The following is a 27,547-nucleotide window of genomic DNA, read 5'->3' as shown; positions in this document are numbered from 1 at the left end:
CTCTTCATGCGAAATCATTTATTCTGCTCCATTTCTCCCTTCCTTCTGCACTGTACCCATCTTTCTCTTTTCTTAAATTTTTACATCATTTACATCATTCCCTCAAATTTTTCTTATTCCCATGCCTTCCATCTATGCATATGCCCTCTAATTTTGCAAATTATACATATTCACTCTAATAATGAAAATTTTAATAAACATAAATACCATCATCCAGTGTAGAGATATATAAGCTTTAGTTCTATGGAATCCCCTTTTGTTTTTTTTCCCCTTTTTACATGTTTAGAGAAAGCATCCCAGGTGTTCATATGGACTTTTTGTGCCTGACCTAAACTCCTATTGGTCTGATCAGCCATAATTCAACATGCAATAATTTGTCTCAAACCTATTGATTTGAATTGGTCTTCTTTGATAACAAAGGACAATAACTAACCACCAATTTATGTTTTTCTTGGATCTTAATAATGAAGAACAATTTTTTAATTTAATTTTGGTCTCCTTATGGAGGCTTGAAATTCTTCTATTTCATTATGTGATCACTTTTCCCCCTTGATGATTAATTTTATTGGGGAAGTGCTTCATGGTTGTACTCCTAGATCTTTTTCCTTCTGGAATATTAGGTTCTATGACCTCTGTTGCTTTAGTGTTATAGCTGCTAATTTTTATTTTGGTTTCCCGATATTTGAATTCTTTCTGACCACTTGTAGTGTTTTTTCCATAACGTAATAGTTCTGAAATTTGACTATAATATTCCTTGTAATCTCTTTCCTGAAGTGACCAGTAGATTCTTTCAATTACTATTCAATTACTGGGCCTTCTGCTTTCTAGGACATCAGGGTAGTTTTTCTAGATAACTTCTTGAAAATTACCATCTGGGTCTTCCTTTTCACTTTTAGGTACTCCATTGATTCTAATATTGTCTTTCCTGGATCTGTTTTCCAGGCCAATTGGTTTTCCCATGAGATAGTTTGTGTCCCGCCCCCCCGCATTTTTCTATTCTTTTGAATTTTTAAAAATAATTCTTGATATCTTATAGAGTCGTTAGCTTCCACTTGCCCAATTCTAAATTTAAGAAGTTATTTTCCTTTTGTACTTCCTTTTCCATTTGACCAATTGGACTTTTTAAGGAGTATTTTCTTCAGTGGATATTTACATCCCCTTTTCCATTCAGGCAAGTCTACTTTTTAAGCAGTTTTCCATGTGATTCTCTCTTTTTTTCATAATTCTCTTACATAATTCTCATCTCTTTTTTCCAATTTTTTAAATACCATTCTTATAAGATTTTTAGAGCTCCTTTTTGAACTCTTCCTTGAGTTCTTTCTGGGCTTGAGACCACATCCCTTTTTACTTGGGGTTTTACGCATAGGGGTTTTGACATTGCTGTCCTCTTCTGAGTTTGTGTCTTGGTCTTCTCTGACACCATATTAACTTAATAAGTTTGTATTCTTTTTCTTGTTGTTTTGCTCATCATTTTTGGCCTTTTTCTGTTCTTTTAAATTTGAACTCTGCTCAGTGTCTCAGGATGGCAGTGCCTGTAGGCCCTTGCTGTTTATCTGGTGGTACACTGATATTGTCCTGAGGACCTGGGACCTTTCTTGTGTTTCTTCAGAATCTGGGGGCTATAATATGATTTCACCTTGTCTTTTAATTGGTTCTGTTTTTCTAGGATTTGCTTAGGGGTACCATGGATGTTTGAGGTGAATATAGGAGAATTACAACAACATACTGCTTACCTCACCATCTCAGCTCCCAGAACTTCTGCCTCCTTTTTTTTAAAGACATCTCTATTTTTTTCCATTGATGGGTAGGCTCCCATTTGCAGGGCATGTTATATTGATCTTATTTGCCTTTTTTTAATATAATATTCCATTACCAACAATTTCCTTGGGCTAAAGAATGACCTTGTTATTTGAATATTCATTACTTTATAGCTGAAGTTCTATTTGTAAAATTTGATATTTGTCATTAAAAGTGCAGAATTTCACTATGTCTTATAGCTCCAATCTTGGGAATTTATCTATATACCTTATATGCATTCTCTTAATGATGCTTTGCTCTCTGTATTCAGTTGTTCTGGGAAGGTTTATTTGTATTATTTCCCTACATGTTATTGGAATTTCTGGATTTGTCATATGTTTCTCAGAGACCTACTCTTTGAAGTCAATCCCTTTTTCTTGTCCCCAATTAATGATATGTTTAATGTTACTTCATTCTTTTCATCTTCTATTATATTTTCCTTTACTTCCTCTCCTTCAGTATTTTGTCTTTCTGTTCTGCTATTCTCTTTCACTTCTTTAGAGAGATTTCCTTTTTTTGTTTTCATTTGCCTTTTAAACTGTTATGGAACTTCTTAATGTTCCATGTACTCTTAAGATCCCATGTGATTTTATATTTCATAAAATATAGGATAAGTTTTCTTTATCTTATACTAATTGTTGAGAAGTTTTTCTTATCTTTAGGGATTTATTTCTCAGTCTTTCTCTTGAATGTAGGATCCTCTCTGGTGATTTATTTGCATATATTTTTGGGGTTTTAGTATGGCCTTTTCTCTTGAAATCTGTGGTATTTCAGTTTTCATTTTGAATTCCCCTGTTACTCAATTTCTGGCTCTTCTCTCTTTGATGCTGGGTGTGCCCCCCCCCCCAAGCAAGGCAGTAAGACTATCTCTGCCTCATTGTGTTGGGGTTATAGAAAATTGTAGCTCAAATTCCTCCCTTCATAGAGGGGCAAAGAACTTTCCCTAGCTGGGAAAGGGTTTCATCCTCCTTTGTATTAGACCAAGCTCAGCCAACCCTTCTCTATACCACCCTATTTATTCCAAAGAATAACTTTTCCTTTTAATAATTTAGTTCAAGTTATCTGTCACTTGTAGCATTGTTCTTGGAAATCTCTATAGCTTTAGTGACCTTTTAACTAAGGCTGGTCCACCCCCTACAGAAAAACAGCAAGTTTTTTTCAGCAACCCCTTTCTTTACCTGCTTTAGATAGATATGGTTAATCAACATTTATCTTTCCCTGAGATATGGAAGAATATATCTGGTAGTGGTAGAGTCTCTGCAGCCATGAGTGATCATAAGATTGGTCCCTGAACAACTATAAGTTAGCTTGTGTTATTACTGTAAGTGCTGATTTTAGTGAGAAGTGCTGAGTGAGGTTTAGAATTATAAAATGTCTACTTCTTTGGTGTTAACTCATAAGGATTTTTCCTTGTTGGTGTTTTGTCTTTCTCTTGTTCATTTATCTATAATTACTCTACATATCATGCCTAATTCTCCTCTCCTCCATTTTTATTTAGAAGATTGTAGAATTAAAATAGTTTGAAGAAAAAGACTAATCCACTATACTGATGATCCTTTCCAAAAGTCTAACTTTTTTTAATATCATCATTTTCCCAGATTTCCTATTTGGCTACATGTAATACACTTTTAATCTTTTTTACATCTTTTAATCTATTTCCTACATAGCTGCCATATTAATTCCTAAAACACAATTTTGACAGTGTTTCAGTCCTCTTTTCAATACAAATTCTCAAAAATTGTCAGTTTTTAAAAAAAATTATTGCAGATTAGGATAAAATACAGAATCTATATTCTTATATATTGATATACAGTGTCTCTCCAATTTGACAGCTACACACTGATTACACTTTCTCAGGAATTAAAGGTGAATATATATCACAAAGAGCAAAAGATGGAGGCATGTGATGAGTGTGAGTTGGTTGTATTCTATAGTTAATAAGGGCATATGAATCATAATCAGATTAAAAGGTTTCAAATGAATATCTTGTAAAAAACACAGGACAATTTGGTCACACAGTGAAAGCTAGCAATAATGCACAGATCATTTGATTGCCTTACTGGTATCCTTTCAATGTGAAGAGAAATGAATAAACTATAGACACTCTCTAGAGAACTTTGGGGTATGTAGAGGCATGAGTTGGTTGACCTCTGCATTGATAGCAAGAATACCAATATCAGTGATATTGACGTTACTCTTTAATGTTTGAGTTAATAGAGGTAACTGAAGACAAATGATAGATTACAGAAATAAAAGATTTCAGGCTGCTCTCAAAAGAGTGCTGGACCCTCCCCCCACCAAAAAGCAAAAAAGAGGACTAGAATTTGAATTAGAAGTTCAGACATCATCTCTACCACTTATTGCCTGATTCTGCTATTTATTATCTAATGTTGGACAAATAAGTTTACATCTCCAAGCCTCTGTCTATTTATTAGTAATATGCTAGTCTTTGACTAGATGACCACTAGGTCACCTTCATATTTTTAATTTATAATCCTATCAGTACATATCACTGTGCAGGCAAAGAATCAGAATCAGTAGATTTAAGTCAGGGGAAATAATGGCATAAAAGAAATAGATTATTGTAATAGGTAGTATATATATATGTATATATATATATATATATATTTCAAATTTGAGATCATGAAGTTAACAAGTTTTAGATGATGACAAATTTCCAAGATATTTGGCAAATCAGATAAACATGAAGGTTGTAGTAGTTGAGGAGAGTAAATAAATTGTGAGCTCAAGGTATTAGGAGATAATTGCAAGAGAAAGGGAGCAAGGAGAAAATGGGAGCCAGATGTGAGTCTATTAAGCAAAAGAAAAGTGTCATTGATTATGATAGATAATAAAGGTGTCAATGTGAAAATTCAAAAGAATAGAGTTCAAAAAAAAGATTAGTTGTTGAATAATGTAAATAGGACAGGGACCCACATATTTCCTTGTGGAACAAGAAGTGGAACCATCTTCTGCTTAATTGAAGAAAATGGATAAAGATAAAAAAGCATTGTTGGGTAAATATTCTCATCTGGACAAAACCAGGTTTTAGTTAAGGCAATAATATGGTTAGATTGCTTAAGGCAAAGATTAAGGTTATATGAGAAATACATTATAATAGAGAAGAGGATGAATGAAAGAGATCAAAAAATGTTCATTTTGTTTATTTAACCTTAGAGAAGTATTCTTTCTCCCTGGCGTCAGCCTATTTTTCAAGAATTCTAAAAATCTCATAAGGCTTTGTTATCACAGAATGGAGTAGCAAATTTTCCTGCCTAAAGTAATGAAGTTTCAAGTTTTCTAATATAGTTGGATCCTACACCAGAGAATTTGGTTGGATTGCAAGTACTTCTCATGTGCACACTCAGTTCAAGACTTCACATTTCCTCTTATAAAGAAGTTATTCCACTCAGGACAGCAATGTTATGCAGTTTTTGACATGCCAGGCATACCTCACAGACATGGATGGGCCACTAAAACAGAGGTTAATCCAAGGCTCTAAAAGTATGTTTGATTAAGAAAAAACACCAACTTTCAATTTGATGATCCACCCCGCCCCCAGCTCAGATCTCCAAATATACTTTAGAGTGATTTTTGGATGATTTTTTTTCCACTAGATTTTGAAAGGAGAAATGACTATCTGGGGAAAAGTACTTTGCAAAGTTCAAAAATGTTAATGAAATATAAGTTGCAATTTGCCTTCTATTTGAAACAAGATTCAGAGGAGTTTTTCCTCTCTTGGCTTATGGAAACTTTCCAAATCTTGAAGGATGAGGGAAGTATGTAAGGCTCATTTTTCAGATAGAGATATGTAAAGAGAAATTTGAATCAGTTTTTAAGAGAAGCAAAGAAGAAGAGAAAAGACTCAAATCTACAGGTATGCTAAATTCTGCAGAATTGGAGTTATTGTATAATCTTAGTTCACAATTTTTATATTTTACAACCAAAGTGTACTTCTCCTTAATTTCCCTCATCCAGGCAAATTTCTCCATGCTACTTCAATAGACTTTCTTTCCTTCATCCATTTATCTCCTCTAACATAGGCTCTACTCTAATTCAGGAAGTCTCTCATTTTCTAGGCTATTGTAGCAGCTTCCTAATTAGTCTTCCTGCTTCCAGTTTCTTTGTCTTTTAATCTATTTCCTACATAGCTGCCATATTAATTCCTAAAACACAATTTTGACAGTGTTTCAGTCCTCTTTTCAATACAAATTCTCAAAAATTGTCAGTTTTTTAAAAAAAATTATTGCAGATTAGGATAAAATACAGAATCTATATTCTTATATATTGATATACAGTGTCTCTCCAATTTGACAGCTACACACTGATTCTATTCTTCTCTCATATTACCACAATCCACACACATTCCAGTAAAATGGGACTGTTAGGTGTTCTTTGTTCATAACATTCTGTTTCTTAACTTTGATTTTTAATGGGTGGTCCTGCATGCCTATAATATTGCCTCTTATCACCTCCATTTCATAGAACTCATAGCTTCCTTAAAAACACAGAATCAATGACTTCTTTGTCTAACAGGAAGTCTTTCTTAATACTTCCCTTCCCCCAAATAGTTAATTGCCTCTCTCTCTTCAAATAATTTTGTTATTTGTGTGTATGATGCATTTTCTCAAAAGAATATAAACTCCTTGAATAGAAGACCTTTTCAATTTTTTTCTTTTAAACCAAGGTGTCCTAAAACAGTACAAAACACATAGCAGGCACATTGTTAATGTTTATTACATTAAATTATATAACAATGTAAAAGAGGTGATTTAAAAATGATGGTTTTGGTATTTTGTATCATCTTAGTGAAGAAATTAAAGCTTCTCTTATTATAATCACTCATGTGGGTTATTTTGGAGCCTGTGGTACATAAAGCCCAGTGAATCCCAATAACTTGTGCATATTTACTTTCCCCATTTATTGATTCCTTAAAAGTAAAGCAAATGATCCACATTTGCTTAATAAAATCCTTTGCTTCATTTTTCTCATCCCATTTACTGATTTATAATTTTCCAGTATCTAAAATGGGATAGCTATGGTAGTAGATTTATTGTTGGGTCTGGACACAGAAAGAGTCTTCTCTCTTGAGTTCAAATCTGGGCTCAAATACTTAATAGCTGTATGGGGACAGTCACTTAACCATGTTACCTCAGTTTCCTCATTTATAAAATTAACTTCAAAAGGACATGACAGGGGCAGCTAGGTGGTACAGTAGATAGAGCACTGGCCCTGGAGTCAGGAGTACCTGAGTTCAAATCCGACCTCAGACACTTAATAATTACCCAGCTGTGTGGCCTTGGGCAAGCCATTTAACCCCATTTGTCTTGCAAAAAAAAAGACATGACAAACCATTCCAATATCTTTGCCAAAAGGACCCCAAATGGAGTCAGAAGTGATTGAAATAACTGAACAAACAACAAAATAATTATTTCCAGGACCATACAAGTATCTTCACTATCCACATACATTAGAGACACATGGAATACTCACTTTATCTTTTTCTATGCCTTTTTTATATAGTAACTTCTAGAGATTAAATCAAAATATATTAAGAGTTTATTCTGTACTATACATAAAGTGATGAATAGGCAGTCTCTTCCATTGTAAATGATAATTTAACTGTCATTTGGATTATCACAGCAATCATTACTCTCCCTGAGGAATATGGTCATTTTGGGAACACTTTAAGACTCATGTGGCATTGACTAAAAATTTTCAATGTTCCAAAATGCTAAAATTATGTAAATTCCTCAATACTTGAAGAGTTACTTCCCTCTGGAGCATTAAGGGAATGCACTCTAGATGTCTTAAATTCTATTGTAATTTAATGTACTTAAGGATTAAAGTAGTTTTAAATAATTTTCATTTACTTCATTAAATATTTCTCAATATATTTTAAAAAATTAGTCTTAATCTTTTGAAATTTTGAACTCCAAATTCTCTTCTACCCCCCCACTTTCCCTGACATTAGTAAAGCAAGGATCATGATATCAATTATACATATAAATGCATATAAAAATATTTCCATATAAATCTGTGTAAAAATACACAGAAAAAATTAAGGCAAAAGAATGAATTTAGTTTATTACATCTTTCTTTGGAGATAAATAGCATTTTTCATCGTGGGTCCTTTGGACTTAGATCATTGTTTTCATTGGAATTCTAAATATTTCACATTTGAAAATTTCTTATACTTTTATTATGATATACAATGTTCTTTTGGTTCTCTCACTTCTCTTGTTGTTGTTTGTCCTTCATTCCCAAAGACCATGGAGGTGATTCCATGATAAGCCCATGAATTGGATTTGAGTCAGGGAGTGCTGTGCTATCACCAGTCTCACTTTCTCCTCCATAGCCAGGTATAAACCAGGTTGACTGGAGATGGCCCTAGATGCAAGGCAATCAGGGTTAAGTGACTTGCCCAAGGTCACACAGATAGTAAGTGGCAAATGTCTGAGACTGGATTGGAACTCTTGGCCTTCTGTTCCAAGGCCAGTGCTCTATTCACTGCACCATCTAGCTTCCCTCACTTGACTTTGTATCAGTTCATAGAAATTATCTCAGGTGTTTTTTTCTAAAGCTATCCTACTAATAATTTTAATAGTATAATAATATTCTATCATAATCATATACCACAATTTGTTCAACTATTCCCCAATTGATGAACAGTCTCTATTTCATTGTCACCATAAAAAGTATTGCCCTAAATATTTTGTGCATATAGGTCTTTTTGCTTTTTCTTTAATCTCTAGTAATGTATTTCTAGGTCAAGCACAATGCAAAGTTTTATAGACCTCTGGACATTCTACAGAATGATTATAATACTTCACAAGTCTACCAACAGTACATTAATGTCCCTACTTTTCCTCTTCTGCTTTAGCATTTTTATTTTTCTTTTATTTTGCAAGTTAGCCAATTTGATAGGCATAAGGTGATACTTCAGAATTGTTTTAATTTGCATTTTAACATTTTTTATTTGACTATAGCTAGTTATGCTTTCTTCATTTGAAAAACTGCTTATTCATTTCCTTTGACATTTAGAAATTGAAGAATGGTTCTTATTTTTATCAGTTTAACTACATTACATATACCTTTGAGAAATAAAGCTTTTATTTGAAAAACTTTAGTAAAATATTTCCTCAGTTTAATGTTGACTGCATTGTTTTGTTTTGTTTTTTTTAATGCAAACCCTTTTGATTTAATGTAACCAAAACTATCCATTTTACTTCCCATGGTACTTTCTATCTCTTTTTTGGTCATAAACACTCCCTTATTTATAGATCTGACAGATATAGATGTTGCTTCCCTAATTTACTTACAATATCACCATTAATTTTTAAATCTTTACCATTTTTAACCTTATTTTGGCATATGATGTGAGGTGTTGTTCTATTCCTAGTCTTTGCCAAGCTACTGTCTAAATTTACTAACAATTCTTCTCAAAAGGTGAATACTTACCTCCAAAATTTGGATCTTTGCATTCATCATGATCATTTACTACTGTGTATCATGTTTATCAAGGCTGTCCAACCTTACTTTTAAAAGTTTTTTATTGAAACAATAGTAAATATATTTTGATTTACCATTTTAGTTAGAGTTCTGCAGTCAGTCAACTTCATTCCTCAAGCATTTAGTAAACCCTCAGGGGACCACATAAAATCTCACTATGGGCTGCATTTTGGATGTATTTCATCAGTTCTACTGATCCACCATTATATTTCTTAGTCTTTATCAGATCATTGTGCTTATTGTAACTTTGAAAAATAATTTGAAATTGTTAACTGCAAGTCACTTTCACTTTTTTCATTTATTCCATTGATATTCTAAACATCTTTTGTTCTTCCAGATGAATTTTGTTATTTTCTAGGTTTTATTTTCTGGTTTACTATTTTATTAAATAAGTAAATGAATTTAGACAGATAGAATTGTTTTTTTAATTATATTCACCCAGCCTACACATGAGCAATTGATATTTCTCCAAAGGTTTAGATCAGACTTTATTTGTGTGAAAAGTATTTTGTAATTCTATTCATGTAATCCCCTGGTCTGTTTTGGTGAGTGGACTACAAAATATTTTGTACTGTCTGCAGTCATTTTAAGTGGAATTATTCTATCTCTTCCAGCTGGTTTTTTATTGGTATTATATAAAAAATGTTGTGATATATGTGAAGTTATTTTATATCTACAACATTACTAAAATTGTTCATTGTTTCAACTATTTTAGAAGATTTTCTAGGGTATTCTTAAGGATACTATTATATCATCTAAAAAGAGTGAGAGTTTTGTTTTCTTAGTGCCTTTTTCCTCTTTAATTTCTTTTTTTTGTCTTATTCTATAACGAGCATTTCTAGTATGATATTGAGTAATAGTGGTGACAGCGAACATCCTTGCTTCATCCTGATTTTATTGAGAAGGCTTCAAGTTCATCTTCCTTACATATAATGCTTACTTATGTTGTGTAGGGGTTTTTTTAGATGCTACTTAGTTTTTTAAGGAATGCTCCATTAATTCCCATATTTTCTAGTGTTTTTTTAATTGGAATATATTATAGTTTATCAAAAGTTTTTTTCCTGTATCTATTGAAATAGTTATATGATTTTTGTTGTTTTATTATTTATGGGGCCAAATATGCTGCTAGTTTTTCTAATATTGAATGAGCCCTATATTTCTTGTTTAATACTACCTGTTAAGAGCGTATGATCTTTGTAATAAATTGCTATAATACCTTTCCTAGTATTTTATTTTAAAATTTTTTATCCATATTCACTAGGGAAATTATTCTATATTTTTATTTTTATGTTTTTGTCTCCTCTGTTCAGATATATTTGAGACATAAAAGGATATAATAAGAATAAAGTCCAAGTATTGCCCACCTATCCTCTCCAAATTGAAAACACTACCGTTTGCACCTCTTTTATGTGATAATTTCCCCTATTTTTTACTCTCTCTCTTCTCCCAGTATCTTCTTATTTTTTAGTCATCTATTAGATCATCCAAAAATAATAGACTTACTCCCATGCTCTATATTTGAGCTTCTCCTAACTTCTCTAATAATTATGAAGTTCTTGAAATTTACCATATCTCATTTTCCCCTGCAAACAATTCAATGTTACTGAATTTATCAGTTCTCTTTCATGTTTAACTTTTTAATCCTTAAGTCTTATTTTGAAAGTAATTAACTAGTTTTTTATCAGGAATTTTGGAAAGCCCTCTATTTCATTAACAATCCAGTTTTACCCCTGAAGGATTATGCTTAATTTTGCCAGGTAGATTATTCTTGGTTTTAATCCTCGTTTCTTTGTTTTCTGAAGAATCAGATTTTAATCCCTCTATTCCTTTAATGTGGTAACTGCAAGATCTCATGTGATCCTGATACTACTTCCCCAATATTTGAATATTTTCTTTCAATTTGCTTTCAATATTTTGCTCCTTGATCTGGGAACTCTTGTATTTGTTTATAACATCCCTTAGAGTTTTTATTTTAGATTCTTTTTCAGGTAATTATGGGTAGATTCTTTCCATTTTTTATTTCATCCTTACTTGGTAGGTTTTTCTTGGTTGTAATCCTAGATCCTTTTTCCTTCAAGAGTATTATATTCTGAGTCTTAAAATTTAGCCTTAAGAATGTCTTACCATGACCATTTGTTGACTGTTACTCCAGAATTTGATATGAAGTGTCATTTTAAAGTTGCTTGGCGGGGAATATGGGGAGTGATCAACTGAAGCATTTCTTCTACTCTGCCATTTTGGTTTCAGATTAACCTCTTAAGACTTCTATTATTTTCTAATATATTATACTATCCAAAGAGGAGAAACAGCATGGTTTTAGTACAAGAGTAATACACTGGCATTTGGAAGACCTGAGTTCTAGTCTGAGCTCTGTAACTAAATATTTTTGTTGCTTCAGGTGATCCAAACAATATTTTTGTGCTTCAGATTTTTTTCCTGGGTGTTTTCTTTTTCTTTCTCTGGTTGGGGATAATGTAGTCCATAACCAATCAAATACAGTTGTCTTGAATCTCTGGACTACCAAGAAGAGCTGCTTGTTCAAGGTTGTTCATCTCATAATGTTGTTGTTGATGTGTACATTGTTCTCTTGGTTCTGCTCCCTTTGCTCAGCAGAAGATCCTATAAGTTATTCCATGCTTCTCTAGAGTCCAATCTTTTATGGTTTCTTATAGAACAATAGTATTCCATAATATTCGTGTACCATAACTTGTTTAGCCATTTCCCCAAATGTTGGCCATCTCCTCAATTTAAAATTCTTTGCCACTTAAAAAAAAAAGCTGTCATGAATATTTTGGAACATAGGACTTTTTCCATTTTTTATAATTTCTTCTGGATGTAGACCTAGAATTGGAATTGCTAGGTCAAAGGACATGAACAGTTTTATTGCTCTTTGGGCATAGTTCCATATTGCTCTCCAGCTCCTAACCTCTTATGACCATTCTCTATATAGCTATCAAGATAATCTTCCTAATAAACCATTAAGACCATATTTCTCTTTTTCCTGAAAATCATTCAGTGGCTTCCCAATTACTTTCCAAATAAAATTTAAATCTTCTCATCTTTCTTACAAGTCCTTTAATAATTTGGTTCCTATATGCCATTTCTAGCCTAATCTCATAGTCTACTAATTCTTTTTTTAAAAGTCTTATTTAGGTCAATGGGGTTAAGAGTGACTTGCCCAAGGTCACGCAGGCAATTATTGGGTTTTTTTTTAGTTTTTTGCAAGGCAATGGTGTTAAGTGGCTTGCCCAAAACCACAGACACATTAGAGGTATGACTTGAACTCAGATAGTCTTGACTCCAGGGCCAGTGCTTTATCCACTGTTCCACCTAGCTGCCCCAGCCTACTCATTCTTGAATTCAGTGTCCTAGGTAATCTGGACTTTTCTTGCTTATCTTGATTTTTTTCCTCATGTCATCTCCTATGACTGAAATGTGCTCCTTTAATCCACTTTTCAAGCATTTACCTGTTAAATTGTCTCCCTCCCTGAAAGATCAATCAGTCTCACCACTGACAAAATCTTCTCTAAATCCCCATATACCTACTCCCATCTGAAACTAATTGTGTTTTCCTAATACTTTGAATCTATTCTTTGGACATATTACTTCCTGCTTTGTATTCTAATTATATGTGCACAGAGGATCATAGATTTAGAGCTGAGAAGTCATTGATCCTAATAGAAGAGGAAACAATCCCAAAGAAGTTAAACGATTTGCTCAATATCCATATAGTTATTTATCCTTTCTTGAGGAGAGCTAGTGACATCCAAAGGATGATGGACTTATACATAAATTGGATTTAAGTGAAGCAGAGATGTTCAGTCATCAGCCTCACTCTCTACTTCAGTGTAGTGGAAGTACAGTGGGAAGAAAAATGTCAAAAAAAAAACTAATGATGATCTAGGATGTACCAAGGTCCTAAGATATTACTGTGCCAACACAGAGAGAAAATTAATGAATAATCCATTCCTCATCCTGCATAAATCAGGACCCCATGAAGTATGAGTATAATCCAGATTTTGACTGAGATATTAACTATTCTTCTATTATAAGAAGATTAATAGTGGATTTTGTTTATTTTATTTTTGCAGGAAAATATTGTCCTCAAATATAATGAAATGAGGTCTTTGCTCCTTTTATGGTTTGTTAACTGCTATGAGAATACTAGAACCCTTAAGGTGTAAATAAAGTATTCCATCATTTTAACAAACCAAAAATAGCATTCTACCCTAATATCATTCTAAGACTCACTGCTTTTCCATTTCCTAGAGGGAAGTGGTTGACATAAGAGTATTCTTTGGGCTCTTTAGCAAATGATGGACAACCCCTGGAGGACTTTTAAATAATGAAGGGGGGGGGGAGACTTTTTTTTGTTGTGGCAGTAAAATTTGTTACACTTAATATAAGTTTATATTGGGAGTGGAAGAAGGAGGTAAAAATGAAGGAGATGATTTAGGATTCCAAAAATTGCTTGTAGAAGGTTTTTACTGAAAATAAATCTCTCTTGGGACCTTAGTTTGTTCTGAAGAATAATATTACAAAATCCAATGTTGCACAATAAAAAAGGCAAGAGCAAGGGAAGATTGATGATGATGATTCTTGGCAGTTCATTTAAACTGGTATGTTCACTTGGCCTTGTTTTTAATACTAGGATGCTTTATGTTCCTGTTTCTGCCTATATGAACTAAATTGAGTTAAACATTACAATCTTAACTCTATGCAAAAATCATCATTCAGGTCCTGGGATTCTTTGAATGATCAGGCAAGATAGAGAATGGGAGATTGGGGAGAAGAGAGCAAAACAAAAATACTCTGAGGTCTTTGCAGACACATTCAGGAGAAAGTTTGATTAAAATGAACTGTTAGCCAAATGAGAAGCCTGTCTAATCTTAGATACATAGAAAATAAATGACTTCCCAAGATCCCTTGCTCTTGGGGCCCCATCCACTAACAGAAATATAGCAATTGCCTGGATTGGTCTGATCTGCCACGTTAACGGCAGAACAAGAGAGGGAGGAATTTGGTCGCAAGGCCCCTTTGGCATCAGAATCAGTGGGAGAGGAAATTAATAAATGGTCTATTCCTCCCTGTGCATAGACTTGAGGGCCCCACAAAGCATAAGCATGATTCAGATTGAGATGTGTGATAGTAACTGTATTTATAGCTATAGATATATTAGTGTTATATTTTGTTTGGGGATTTTATTTTTAAGGATGAAAAGTTTTCTTTTTTCTTCATCATTCATCTCATTTTTTTAGTTTTGGTTATATATATATATATATATATATATATATATATATATATTATGGTTATTATTCATTTGTGATATTCTGAAAACTACTTTCTTTCCCTTCTCTGAACAGAGTGAAATGAGCTCTACTGTAATGGGCTATTTTAAAATTTTTTTGAAGCAGTAACAAAATAAATAATATAGCTAAACAGGAATGGGTAAAACATCTTTTAGAACATTATCCTCATCACTAGTACTTAGTTAAGACTTTTAGCACTTTAAGTCTGCAAAGTGCTTTATATACATTTACTCAATTTGACCCTCACTAAGACTCTGGAAGTGTTACTATTATTTCCACTTTGCAAACTGAGTCTGATAGAGATCAAGTGATTTACCCAGAGCTAGGGAGTATTTCAGGTAGAATTCAAATTCATGTCTTGTTGACTAAGATCAGCCCTCTCTTCACTGTATTATCTAGCTAGCTGCATCTCACAATTACCAAAGACACCTACACTCTTTAGTTTGTTATTCATTTACATAAATGGAAATCTTTCTTTTTAAAAATGTCCATTAAAAAGAGATTTCTGATTACATTAAGCTGAATAGCAACAAAGGTAAAGAAGAAATCACATTCCTTATCCTAAAGAAAATAAAAGATGTGGTCTGGCAAATGTCCTATACAATAAAATGTTTCTCCAAAAGAAACTAGGCTAGCTGTCCTCCTCAAAATTAGAGAGGATAAGTAAGCCATCTAGAAGAAAAATAGGATTGAAAGCTACCTGCCTTATATGTCTTTAAGAAACTAGATTAAAGTGAGGAATTAGGGATCTGGTAGATGGATAAAGGATATTATTCAATACACTTTTAAGTGCCTACTTCATGCCAGCCATTTTGCTGAATATTGACAATAAAAGATAAAAATAAATTTATCTTTGATCTTAAAAATTTATATCTTATTATAGAAATGTGCCCTGTTTGTTTGATTTTTTTCTTTTTTACAGATAATCTCTAATTCTAAAGATGAATTCAAAACACTGAAGATCAAGTTCTAACAGATATAAGACCTTAGGTACAAAGTTAGACTTGACTGATTTATTATCATAGGAGGAAGTATGGTGAAGTGAAAGAGGTTAAGGTTATAGAAAAAGAGATCCAAAGTTTTGTGTTTGGGGACAAAGCACTTAATTTTCCTTGGGATCAGTACATATTCTCTAACTTTCCAATTCTTGTTCTGAGAACTATAACCAAATCAATACTATTATTGCTACTGGAAAGGGAAAATTAGAAAAGACTAATAGTCTTTCCAGGACTTCTTGAACCAAAGCAATCTTCCCTGGCCAGCACTGCCCTAATTGTTTTATCTCCCCTTAAAAGATGATAAGTCACTTGAAGTCAGGGAATGTCTTGCTTTGATTCTTATGTCTTTAACACAGTATTTTATATATATAATAAGGGCTTAATAAGTGATTTTGCATGTAATCATTTCTTTCCTTATTTAAAGTGTATTGCAATATTCTCACACCTAAATGTAAATTTTAGTTGCCCTTTGAATCACACTCAATTCCAAAATCTTGAGACTCTAGTGTAGACTTAAAGACATAATACAAATAGTGATGTAAAGATTTGCCTTATTTTTGGACAGAAGTTTGACATTTTTAAATGAATATGACAGTTTCCAAAAGCAAAACATTCAAATCTTCTCTTTTCCTTTTCAGTTGTGTTCAGCTTATAGTCTGTTTGCAATGTCTGTCTAATAATATCTATATATAATCTATCTTTATGGGTGTACATATATTCAAAGAAAGGCCAGATGAATGGAAGGAAGGGAGAGAGAAAGGGGGGAGATAAGGAGAGGCAAAGAAACTCTAGGTTGCTTATTAGATGATATTTCAGTCTGCTCAATAGGTATTTCTTGACAACAAGGGAAAGGGGCATTATTTATCCATTTGAGTTTTTGTGACTGGGGAACTCTTCCAGGAGGCTCCAGAATATTCCAGAGTTTGGTGAAATCAGTACAATGATTGGCCAATAGAAGCATCTAGATAGCTGACTATTTTTAGGAAATCTCTGCTTGGACTTGAACTCTACACTGGAAATACTTTATCAAAGTGGTAATTAAATGATCTTATGAGACTTTTTTATGTGTGCTTCTATCTCTTCTATAAGCATATTTAGGATGCATAGACATGTCCTTATGTTGAAAAGTGTCCAACTATAAAAGTCATTAAGAATTTTTCTTTCTTCTGTCTTTTAATTGTCCTCCTTCCAGTTTTATCTTTAAACATCCTAAGAATAATTATGCTTAGTTTGATCTCTTGTAAAACTTCTATAAAATAGATTTTGCCTCTAGTACTGTTTACAAGGTGATACAGTGGATAGAGTCTCAGACCTGGAGTCAGAAAGACTGATCTCCGTAAGTTTAAATTTTGTTTCAGACACTTATGGACTGTGTGACCCAGGGCATGTCACTTAACCCTGTTTGCCATAATTTCCTCATCCAAAAAATGGTGTGGAAAAGCAATGACAAACACTTCATTTTGACAAAGGAAACCCCAAATTGGGTCATGAAGAATGAGACACAACTGAATCAACTAAACAGCAATTTCTTTCTATTTTTAACTACTGAATAACTTTTTGCTATCTTTTATAAGGTCTTACAAATAAGGTTATTTATTAAATTGGAGTCATAATTGACTGTCCCATCTCTCTCTACTTTTCAAGGAAATTAAATTAAAAATATAATCTTATTTTAGGGATGGTACATTTGCCTCTAGAATTAAGATGGAATAATAACCCTATCTCATTAGTTGTATATAATACCATAAGTTTCATTAAGAATAAAGGTGGGAGGAGTGCCTTGGTGGTGCAGTGGATAAAGCACCAGCCCTGGAGTCAGGAGTACCTGGGTTCAAATCTGGTCTTAATAATCACCTAGCTGTGAGGCCTTGGGCAAGTCACTTAAGCCAGTTTGCCTTGCAAAAAAACCCTAAAAAAAAGGTATAAAGGTGGGGGCCAGCCAGGTGGTGTAGTGGACAGAGCATCAGCCCTGGAGTCAGGACTACCTGAGTTCAAATTCAATCATGTAATAATTGTCTAGCTGTGTAACCTTGGGCAAGTCATTTAACCCCATTTCCTTAAATAAATACTTAAAAAAAATAAAGGTAAATGATGTTAAGACTAAAGCCATCATAGAATAAATTCTACAACTACCTAGTTACTAGAATGAGAACTAGACTTGCAACATTGCCTGTTTTGAGTAAAATCTTTCTAAAGTGACCTCAGCCATAGGGATCTCATGAAACAGAATGATTATGTGATGGTATTAAATCTAGGCTTAAATTCATGAATATTTTCTTTTCAAATTGATTCAATAAAATGCTAGTAGAATAATATCAGAATATAAATTGTCAGACACTCTTGAGATCCATGTTGTTGTTATCCAGTCATTTCAGTTATGTCTGATTCTCTATGATGCCATTTTGAGTTTTCTTGGCAAAGATTCTGGAGTAGTTTGTTATTTTCTTCTCTAGCTTATTTAACAGATGAGGAACTGAGGCAAGCAAAATTCAGTGACTTGTTCTACTAAGCACAGCTTGTTAGTGTCTGAGGCCAGATTTGAATATAGGAAGATAAGTCTCTCTAATTTGAAGCCCAGTATCCTATTCAATCTGCTACTCAACTGCCCTATCCCCCTCCCCCCCACCCAGAGATTTATTTAAAAAAACATTGAATGTACCATTCTGTATATTCGTAACCATTTCTTTTGCATGTGTTCATGCATATGTGTGTATGCTCAAATATATGTCATAATGCTAATAATCAATTAATTCTTTCTCAGGTGAATCCTAATCTTCTTATTAATTTAAATAACTTTTGATCCTTGTTACAAAACTGACATTAAGATAGGAATCAAGGAAACAATGGTTAACTGTGAAAGACAAGAACAAAAGACTCTAAAAATGCCTAGGAAGTTGAAACAGCTAGCACAAAGACAAAGACTAAACTCAGCCTTACATGATGATGATGATGTTTGTCCTTCTTTCTTGCAGACCATGCCATTAGGGGCCATGATGCCATGACAAGCATGTGAACTGAATTTGAGTGGGGGGGTGCTAAATCACCAGCCTCACTTTCTCCTCCAACATGTTCTGGTTCTAATTGTCAGATATGGATCAGGATGACTGGAAGTAGCACTGGTTGCAATCATGGTTAAGTGACTTGCCAAGGTCACACAGCTAGGGCCAGATTCAAATACTCCTCTTCCTAACTTCATGGCCAGTGCTTTTATCTACTGTGCCTCCTAGTATATCTTACTTAAGAAAACATTAGCAGATCCCAGCATTTCTAAATATATGCTTTTATTGACTTTACTTTCAATTAGGACTCCACAAAATACTTTCACTACTTTTTCTTCTAAGTATGTACTGTATTCCTTTTTTAATAAAATAACAATGAGTCCTTTATATCTGTCCTAGATAGCTAAAGGGCAGGACCAATTTCAACTTGATTGAATAGAATAAAGATTATATCAAATATAGAGTTTCAAAATAGTTTATGACAAATGTTATGCTTTTAGAATGAATATATTTGCCAATTCCTTAGATATAGACTTGTTAGTAGATGATATACACTAATACTTATCATGGCAAGATTATGTTAACTATATAAGAAGTGAAACTGTCCTGAAAGCTATGGTTACAGATTTATTATATCTGTGACAATATTATAGGTCTGTTATGATCTTTTATGTGAGAAATTGTATAAACATTGCCTGTTTTGTTTCTCATCTAGAGACTAGTAGACCTAATACTATGTGTCAATATAAACATACAAAAATGACATGAATGAAAAAGCATTTATTGATGTTATTACTTTATTGATTGATATTTTAGTTTTCCAATTACAGGTTATGAAAGTTTTTTTAACATTCATCAACTTGCATATTTTTTTCTACCATTCTCTTTTACAACCCCCCATCCCCTCAGCAGTGAACAGTCTAGTAAGAGTTGTAAGTGTTCATTGCATTTAACATGTTCACATATTAGTGGTAAAGACAGAAAATCATGAAATAGGAAGGAAAAACTTGAGAAGTTTTTTAAAAAGTGAACATAGTATACATTCACATTCTGTGGGGTTTTTTGTTTTGCTTTGTTTTCCTCTAGATGTGGATGGTGTTTCTGGTCTCCCAGGTTTGTCCTAGATCTCTGAACTGCTAAGAAAATAACACTATTACTACAAGTGTTAAAAATAGTGCTAAATCCTGGGGATACAATAACACAAGGGGAGACAGTTTCTGTCCTCCAGAAGCTCCTCCCAGTGGCCAAGGAAGGATCTTTTGGTTGTAAAAGTCAGAAGGATGATAAGTAGAGCTATAGGACAGGAGACTAAATACAAATTTTCCAAGAAAAGTGGTTGTATTTATTTAATTTTGGTCTAGAATTAGAAAGGGGATGGGCAGGTGGAGAGTTGACTGCATATTGTCTGATGTAAAGTTGGCTGAGATATAAGTACTAAGTTTGGGGTAAATTGCCAAAATTATAATAGATTGGAGAATTATACTGAGGTAATTTTTTTCCCTATTTTTCTCAAGTTGACTCCAGATCTTAATACTGTAATATTTTTTTAAGTTTCACAAAAACATTTATTTTAAAAATTTCATATAATGAGGGGTAGTCATCAGGAGATGGGAGATGCTTAGTGGCTGTCACCTATCACCTCTATACATGTTTCTGACATCAGAAAGTAACAGAGCTACTGTTAGTGTTTGAAGTGTTTTAGTCTCCTTGGTGGTAAAAAAAAAAAAACAAACTATGCATGAATGAAATCAGTGTTTGGATGAAGAAAGAATACCTCATATTGAAAAGTAATAGAAATGTTGCTACTTTTGTGTGTATAAAATGTGTGTATGTGTTTTGACAGTTTTTTGGAAACTACAGCCTATTTCTTTATGAAACCAAAAATGGGAGAGAAGGAAGTGTCCCCAAATGTTTTCTTCAGCCTCTGGCATGAATTCAGTTCTGACTTTAAAGATTTCTGGAAAAAAGAGAACAAACTTATTCTTCAAGAAAGGTAGGTTGTTTTCATTTGAACAAAGACATTTTAAAACTCATGTTTTATTAGGTGTGACACCACTAAGTTTGCCAGCTTTTATAGACTTGAAGCCGAATGACTCTTTACAAGGGATAGACTAAGAGGGCTGCTGAGAATTGCCAAAAGGTAGAGTTCAGACAGGCCAGAGAAAAGGAAAAGTTAGGATGCTGATATAGAGTAGCTGAAATGAAGACCAGCTCGGATAATAGTCTGGGGGGGGGGTCAGAGGAAATGTCTTTAGATAATTGTGAGACGGAATCAAATTTAGATGAAAAACACTGATGGAATTTAATATTGGGAGATAAATTTTTCAATATAAAGCACTGTAGAAACATTATTTGCCCTTTTCGTGTTTTGACAGTATTGACATCAATGTTTGCATTTCAGAATTAGTCTGAAGATCATGAAAAGCATCACTGACCAAATATTTTATAATTTTAAAACCTTTTGTCCCATACTATATTTCCTAGAATAACTCTTTTTGGGGTTGGGAGGAGGGAATGGGGTTCTATGTGAACATATGAAATAAAATACAGGTCAATGAGTTTATGAAATCACTGAGGAGCCTTCTGTTCACATGCAGCCTAATTCAATATTGAGTCATGAAGAAATCTAGACCTCCCAGTGTGTTATATCCAGAAATAACTGTGTCTTGTGGGAAGGAGCAAGGGAAATCTAATATGCCCTATACAACCAAACCAAAACCAAACCACTTAGTGTGCTTTCTAATAACTCTCTACCAACAGTGGCTTTGCCTAAGATCTCTAGAAAACTTTCAGTATCCCAATGGACCTTGTTCATCAGTACTATAAAATTCCCTAATGCTTTGCTTACTTGAAATAATAATCATCCACTTGATTTTCATTTGTAAAGAAACATTAAGACATCACTTTACATCAGTGGGAACAAGCAAGAGAGATACTATATCCTTTTGTTACAGAAAGAATCTTGCACTTTGTTGTGAGATAAAACATTATTTTTGAGCAAAGGGAAATGTGAAAAATAATTGGAATGGGTTGCAGAAGGAATACAAAGGAAAGAAAAAATTAAGTGATAACTTTCAAATAAGAATATCAAAATGTAAACCAGTATATACAGACTAATATGTTAGAATTTTAATCACAAAGCTATTTAGATGAGATAGAAAAGGACAGTTAGGAATACTAATAATGATCATAACACCTTGAATTATTTCACATTTCCTAACAGAATTAGGAGGCATATGGCATAGAAAAAGATAGATTCATAAAAAATTATGATGTGATAAAAGATTTCAGAGATTGGGAAAGTGGAAGCTGAACCCTTCAGGATGATGACAAGATCAATGGTATAACTATTTGTGTATAGCTGAGATGCATTAAAGAAGTTTGTTTTGGGAATTGACTAAATTGAGGAATTGGGAAGGTGAAGTATTTGAGAGAGGAACTATATAATTATATCTATATATCTAAATAAATAGATTATGGATATACGTGTGTGTATTTAGACAGAGAAGTTCCAAATAAGTGTTGGAATTGTGAAGGGGAGTCAAGACTATAAAAGTTGAACTCCATTGAGGAAGAAAAGAGAATGTCCTAGAGATAAGTAATCATCCCAAGAATCTGAATTGGATAAAACATTTGGATTCTTCAAAGTAGCATTGTTTTTCTGAAAATGGTAGTAGAAAAAGATTCTGGAAGTCCCAATGGGAAGCAAATATTGTGCTCCCACTGAATCAAAGTAGTTTGGGGGTATGAAAGCAAACTCACCCAGTAGTAGACTAGGTGGCAACAGAAGCAATATCAGGAGAAATCCAGATCTCAATGAGTGCCAACCACGTTCAGGATTAAAATTAAAGTAAGTAAATTATGGATCAGAAATTCTGGAAAGCACAGTGAAATAAATTGGAACAGCTGGAATCAAACATTAGAGTGGTGGGGGTAAAGTGATTAAGGAAAGGGGAGTGGATACTTTGACCTTTAGAATAGACTCTATATATCTGTAGCTAGCCAGGGATTCACAGTCCCTGAGATAGAATATGTAAAGTTCAATGGAATGTGAGTGCGTTAACCATTGAGGAATGAGTACTGGCAGAGTATAAGTGATTGGATAAATTTCTGTCAATGGAATAATATGATCAAATCATTTAGTACTTCTACTGAAGTCCAACCTCCTTGCAGGTTGGTTTGTTGTATTTTTGGAGGTACTAATATGAATGTCTCACAGCAGGCAGGAGCAGAAAAAAATGTGTAGAAACCTAGTTTTAACTTGATTGCAATGGAAGAAGACATGGCTGGGAAGAGGGATAGATCGGGAAGGGGTATTGTCCAGTCTAGTCTCTCTAAAAAATCCCAGGAGGCCTCAGAGAAACATAGACAAAGAAAGTCAGAAGGGAGATGGGCTTGGTTTTGTCCTAGGGTAGATCTGTGAGAGGTCTATAAGGGAATTAAGAAAAGTTGGGGAGCTCAAGTTTACATGTGGAAAATTAAATCATAGTTATGTTAGGTGACTTTCTCCAAATAAAACTTGTCATTGTCAAGATTGAAAATAGAAATATGCTGATTTTAGTGTTTCCAGTCTTCACATTCTTTATTTCTCATATGACCTCCATCCCACAGTAACCTGTCCCTAATCTCCTAAATGTAGTACCCTCATGACTTCTAGAGATCCATATCAAACCATGGTATCAGAAAAGGATCTGAAAATCATTATGTTTAAAGTGAATGAAAATGAAAGAAAAGAGTCTGAAATGTTTCTGATCCTACTGAATAACTAGAGTCTACAATATGCATGTCACCAGGAATACAAAGGCAAAATCAAAAGCATTTCTGTCCATTTTTCTAAGAGGAAAAATATATGATAGATAAGACAAGATCATTTGAGAGGGGAAAGAGCACCAATAGGTAGTAAGTTCTGTCAAGTCCTAATTAGGAAAAGACAAATTAGCTTTGTTTTGAAGGATGCTAGAGATTCTAAGGGGTAGAAGTGAGGAAGGACTGCATTCCATGTGTGAGGGCCATCCTGGAAGCAGTTGGGAAGTTAATTAGGCTATATTCTAAGAGGTCAAACAGGAACATTTTCATTTTAAAAAGAATCAGAATCTCAAGGTAAGGAATTACATTTTCATGGTAGAATTTCAGATAATAGCTAGAATTTGGAAATATGTTTTATTGATTATTGTTCTTGTTTGACATTTCTAAAATCTTTGAAATTATCTCATTGAAATAGTCACCTATGCTTACTATAAGATGTTTATGGTCAGTTTAGTAACCCTCTCAGGGGAAAAAACTGAGAATCCTAAATGTCCTGGGCAAAGTTCCTTAGTACTACAGCTTATGCATCATATGTTCCTCATTAGAAAGAACTTCAAATATGATGTTATCTATCAGTAATAGTTCAATATTTTTTGAAATCTTACTATATTGATATGCCAAGAGCCAGCTTTCCTCAGGTTACAGAATTACTATTTCTCTTTAAGTGGTTTTCTTGGATGCTTCTGTCTGGGTTTGGCATGTGGACAATCTTGCCACAGGCTCTCAAGTATGTGAATTGCAGACTTTCCTGAGAATTTTTCCTACCTAAAAACAGTAGTGTGAGCCAGGCAGGAGAAAGTTGGTGGAATATGGGTCTGCATGTTGACTTTTGACCTCAGATATTTACTAGCTATGCAAACCTGGTCAAGTCACTTACCCTTGGCCTGCCTCAGTTTCCTCAACTGTAATAGCACCTACCTTTCAGGGTTGCAATGAGAATCAAACTAGATAATATAATAGATAAAACACATTGTCTGACACTTGCTTAACAAATACTTCCTTCTGCCTCAGTATACCCCTTACAACATATTACTCATTTTGGCCCACTTTTAACTAATTGCTGTGAGAAAGAAACCCCTATGACTGAAGTCATACTTTTTCAAAACTTTTCTCTTTTTTTTGTAAGCTGCACAAATATATCCTACACTTGGCAACTAAAAGAACATTTCTTTTGATATTGTTTTGTTGCTTTTGTTTCTATTTATTTATTTATTTATTTTCCAATAGCATGCAAAAGATCGTTTTCGATATTCATCCTTTTGCAATAAAAGAACATTACTGTAAAGCCCTTAATACCCTGGACTTTTTTCATGTCCTTATCAAGCCCCTATCAATGATAATGAACAGAGAAAATTATATTCTGCTCTATAGTCTTCCTCTCTATTTAATTCATTTTGCAAATCACCTGAGACCATTTTGTATCATTTTTCCCACTTTTATATCTCTCCCTCCAAACTAGATTATCAGCTCCTTTATGTCAGAAAGTCTGTCTAAAATTGTCTTTATAAACTTACTTGACCATGGTAAATACTCACTGCATGTTTATTGACTTAAAGTTACAAGATAAGTTTGCGCATTACTTTCGTGTATGTGATGAATGTGGTGGAACTATTAGAGATGAAAAATTAAGGCAAGAATAAGGGACTGTACTTGACCACATTGTTGTTTTTAGTCCTTTGATCAGGAAAAGGATCAATGATATCATGATGCTAACTATGATTTTGATGGTGGGTGATCAGACTAATGTGAGTCCAAAAAGTTCTATCATAGGTTAGGCACAAATAAAATCTGAACATATGAAATGGAGATGTCTCTGGATTTGTGAATTTCATGTTTCTTTATGCTCCGGTAATATTGCTTTGTTAAGAGAGGAGAACACCTTCTTTGATGTGGGAATGCCATGCTAGGCAGTACTATGTCAGCATCTCCCTTGCCTTGTAATCAATACTAAAGCCCATAGTTATCTAAAACAGGATTGGAAAGTATAACTCTCAGAAGCTGTAATATACTATTATAGATTTATTAGAAAGTATGAGTTGTTCAGAGAATGGAATAATTTTAATTTTATTGTTTATCAGTCATTCCTCAGTCATGTCTGACTTTTCCTGACCTTTGGGGGCTTTTCTGGCAAAGATACTGGAATAGTTTTCCATTTCCTCCTTCAGCTTATTCTACATATGAGGAAGCTAAGGCAAGCATGGTTAAGTGACATGCCCATGGTCACACAGCTAATAAGTGGCTGAAACTTTTTGACAACCGGCAATCATAATTTCACAAAACTTACATGGAAACTAGATTTTTTAAAAAATAGAAATGAATGTGCTTGTCAAATTCACATATAGAGTTAGGTCTTCTAATTCCAGGCCCAGCCCTCTTTTTTCTATGCCCCCTATTTTTAAGTTAACCTTGCCTTTTATATATGTTTTGCAGGTATTGTTGAGTGGGGTTGATAACAATATCTGTGATTTCATGTTCTAAGGAACTTTCTTAAGACTAGTCCTATCTTCACCTGTTTTGCAACTTATCAATTTACAGACTGCCTGGGACATCAGAATTTCAGTCAATCAGTGAGAGATTATTTATCCCCAGCTAGTGCCAGGGATTCAAAGAAAAGCAAAAATAGCCTCTATCCTAAGGAGTTCACATTCTTATGGGGAAGATGACTTGTAAATAACAAGCTACCTATAGGTACCTTCAGCGTAGATAGGAGAGAATATAAAATGACAAGGTACTAGAAAGTAATGACCTTTTACAAAAAGTATTATTTGAGCTGAATCTTGAAGGAAACCAGAAAAACTAATGGGTAAAAACTTAGAGAGAAACCATTGCATTCCAAATGTAGGTGATTGCCAGTACAAAGATCTGGAGACAGCAGATAGAATTTTCTGTAGGCAAAATACAAGTAGCCCTTTGTGACAACTTGGGTGAAAAGTAAGAAGACTAGAAAGATAAGAAATAGTCATATTATGTAAAATAAAACAAAATACTTAATATTTGATCCCAGGTTTAATAGATAAAAGATCCTATGTTTTGGTAAAAATCACTTTTTCATCAGAGGAAATGGCATATTAGAGTACAGAAAGTCAAGAAGATTGATTAAATAAAGATGATAAAAGTCTGAACTAGAACGTTTACTGTGTGAGTAGATGAAAGGGAACTTATACAAGACATGTTATTTTGGGAAAAAATATAAGGAAACTGTGAAAAATGAAGGGGTTTGGGGAAAACAATGCATTTAATTTGGGTCATGCTAAGTTCAAGTATTTGAACTAGTTTAAAAATAGTCTAGTTTAAAATAACCAAAGTTGAATAATGCATGACTGGACCTCAGGGTAGAGATTAGAACTGGTTGTGTAACCTGAAAATATCTAAATAGAGGTGATATCTGAACCCAAGGGAACAAAGATCAGATCCATAGTGCATATAACCTGAGTGAAGATCTAGCAAAAGAGATTAAGAAGTTCATACAGATAGGAGGAGTAAACAAGGAAAGAAAGTTCCATGAAAATCTAAGGGGACAAAAGCCTCCAGGAAATGATTTTCAAGAATCAGATATGCCAGAGGTAGAGAAAAAGGCTATTAGAAGTGTCAATTAAGAGATTATTAGAACTTTGAAAGGTTTTTATTAGAAGATAGTTACCTGATAGAGAAAGTAAGAGGCATGTGAGAGGAGATATGACTTTCTCAAGTTTAGTTATGAAAGGGAGGAGTGATATAGGAAGATACCTCAGGCAACTAAAACAAGTGAGGGGTTTGCCTATAAATATGACATATCAGATTGCTATCTTGGGAAGTTAGAGGGTTTGAAACTCAAAACTTAGCAAAATTGTCTTTATTGTAACTGGAAAAATAAATACATTAAGAAAGAATAATGGGAAAGATTCTGGGAAGAATGTAGAGCAAGTCAGAAAATTATAATCTCTCCAGATTTCATCCACAAACAACAAAAAGCACCCCAGAGTGAACATGGAACAGCAAAAATAAATAAATAAGACTTAGGGCCATACAGTGTTCCTCTAGGGATAACTCGAGAGGACCTGAAGTTTTCCAGAAAGTTATAGCCTGAGCAAAATGTAAATTCTTCCAGCTAGTTAAGGACAGCTGGGTTGGGAGTTAACTTCAGCTT

General features: G+C 33.6%; 1 protein-coding gene across 1 annotated transcript in view; it reads left to right on the top strand.

Moving 5' to 3' along the window:
- Window positions 1-27,547, top strand: part of FMN2 (formin 2) — a 463,537-nt gene that overhangs the window by 391,150 nt on the left and 44,840 nt on the right. Inside the window, exon 16 of the mRNA XM_074222920.1 lies at window positions 20,459-20,608. Within this exon, the coding sequence (XP_074079021.1) occupies window positions 20,459-20,608 (150 nt within the window). The remainder of the gene's footprint in view (window positions 1-20,458; window positions 20,609-27,547) is intronic.

This window comes from Macrotis lagotis, chromosome 2 (assembly GCF_037893015.1).
Source record: "Macrotis lagotis isolate mMagLag1 chromosome 2, bilby.v1.9.chrom.fasta, whole genome shotgun sequence".
NCBI lineage: Eukaryota > Metazoa > Chordata > Mammalia > Peramelemorphia > Peramelidae > Macrotis > Macrotis lagotis.
This window is presented reverse-complemented; position numbering and strand designations above follow the sequence as displayed.